This window comes from Opisthorchis viverrini (assembly GCF_000715545.1).
Source record: "Opisthorchis viverrini unplaced genomic scaffold opera_v5_25, whole genome shotgun sequence".
Taxonomy (NCBI): Eukaryota; Metazoa; Platyhelminthes; class Trematoda; order Opisthorchiida; family Opisthorchiidae; genus Opisthorchis; species Opisthorchis viverrini.
Window position 1 is genome coordinate 1,955,171 of NW_008751681.1, and position 2,214 is coordinate 1,957,384.

The window sequence follows — 2,214 nt, forward strand, 5'->3', positions numbered from 1 at the left end:
AACCACCACAGGTAATAAACGGAGTTTGGAAGTCATTACGCACTTTCCGACAGCCATCTGAAAATCTGACTCGTTGATTTTGTGAGGTTCCTTTATTTCGCAACTCATTTGCTGTTGTGGGCTTGTTCTGGTTAGGCTGCAACACAATCTTATCCTATTGTCTTTCTTTACTCTTCAGGCTCCTGGTTGAAGCAGACGCACGGATGAAGTTTATTTGTATCCCATTTATCTTGACTGTTGCTTTCTTGTCATCAATTTCGAAGATTCTTGGATCCAACGAACCGTCGTACTTCTCTATCCATACCAATTTATCGAATCTTATTCTGGTGAGTGACTCGATTATTTCGTTTTTTGTGACTGATTCAGCATTTGAATGATTCCGCATTTACCTTTGTTGCAGTATTTGATAGTTTGTTTCCCGGGGATAAGTTTTTGGAATATCAGGAATTTGCGAAGCGTACAAACAGTGTGAACGAACTCAGCGTATATCATATGATACATAGTAAGTTGAAGACCGCTTTCGTCCTCCTTTACTCACTTTACCGCCGTTGCAGATCTTAACGTTCCATCCGTAGAGAATGTTTTTCACAAGTTCAATTTAACTTTCGTCGATCTGCCCTACTACTTGTTGTTCTGTCGTGAACAGCCCAATCCAATAGTCTATCGTGGCAGCTGGAAGTCGGAAGATATTGTTCGTTGGGTAGCCAGCGTCACCGGTTTGCGTCTTCCGTTACCTGGCTGCATTGGATCCTTGGATATTTTGGCACATCGTGCCAGAAAAGCAGACACCCGTGAATTAAACGAACATATCCTACCAGAAATACGACGGTTACTTTCAATGGAACCTCACCTCTCATCTTCGTCAGCTCAGTTCTATATTCAGGCGGCCACACATCTCGCAACACGGGGAACGGCATATCTTTCAACGGAGGCAGCCCGGTTAAAGAGACTGGTTGACAATGAAGTGTCCGATGAACAGAAAGCAAAGTTAAAGGAACGACTGAACATTATTATCCAATTCATGGAACCCAGCGAGATGCGCAGTGAGCAAAAAACTGAACTTTAATCCAATCCAGATCTTCATATTTCCTTTTTTTAAAATTAAATTCCCTTGTTCACCTGACTGTTCGATTGTCCTTCCAAATAAACATCCTTACATAATTATTCACCGGTGGTTAAGCCCTCTTTGAATCTCTGTTGTGAAAATGTAAATCTTGTGATTAAAGGGCTGATGGTTCGAGTCTACCCCCGGGCTTGCCTCATTTGTGCCGTGTGTGTATTTAGACCTTGTACCCGGCGATCTACCAGATTCTTCTACTTTCTGATAGGTGACATTTCCTTGCTGAGCCGCCCACGTTGGTTGAAATGAGAACGTTGAATTTCACTGAATATTCCAAGTAAACCTGAAAAGCAAACTTCCAGTTTAGTGTTTGAAATGTTTTTGAGCCAAAAATTAAGCAAACGTTCCAAAATCGACCATATCGTGATGGAACACAGCTGCTCGACAGCGCACGGCCGGTTTCGCCCTTAGGTGTTCATCAGATAGAAGCGGTCCCCGAGTTTCTACCGTCATTATGTTCTAATTAAACCCAGGTCAGATGCGGTTTGCGATATACACTCATTTGCAATCTCTTGTGCTTTAATAGGAGATCGAATGCCATCGAAATCTTTCGTCTGTGATATTCGTCAGCTAGATGTTCTTGAGTAGGTTTGCTTCTTGTTTCAGTTGGTATGACATTCTAGATATTCTATTACAGTTGCTTGATGGAATAATACGCTTAATGTTGCTGAAACTTCTTGGTGATGCTTTGAAATCATCCCCTTCAAAATTCCAACTGAGTAGACGTAACAGCTGCCATACGTGTCGCTGGAGACTTGGAAGGTGATTCTTCCGAGTGCACACATGGTAACGATTGGACTCCAGAACAGTTGTCGTCATTTGATGCAAGACACTGAGTCTCTTCGTCTAGACGGTCTGTTTTACGTAAGCTCAAAGGAAGTTCGCTGATGGATAGGAAGGCGTGGCGGGACCAGCAAGCTCAAAAAATGGGGGAGACTAGGGCACCGAGGATGCGCAGAAGCTACTCCAGTTAGTCCACAAACAGGATCCAGGGCACCGTTTGTTGGTGAGCTAGTCAAAGACAATTTTGGAAATTTAGTATATAATAAGAGTTAGTGTATAGATCGCTGGTCACAATGTGTAAACAACATTGG

General features: G+C 42.8%; 1 protein-coding gene across 1 annotated transcript; it reads left to right on the forward strand.

The window, feature by feature from the left end:
- Nucleotides 1–203: 203 nt before the first annotated feature.
- Nucleotides 204–1,223, forward strand: T265_02164 (hypothetical protein; the record flags this gene model as incomplete). Its single annotated transcript, XM_009166338.1, has 3 exons — nt 204–326; nt 367–502; nt 555–1,223. The coding sequence occupies 3 exons, from the start codon at nt 204–206 to the stop codon at nt 1,064–1,066; spliced, it is 771 nt and encodes a 256-aa protein (XP_009164602.1).
- Nucleotides 1,224–2,214: the final 991 nt, after the last annotated feature.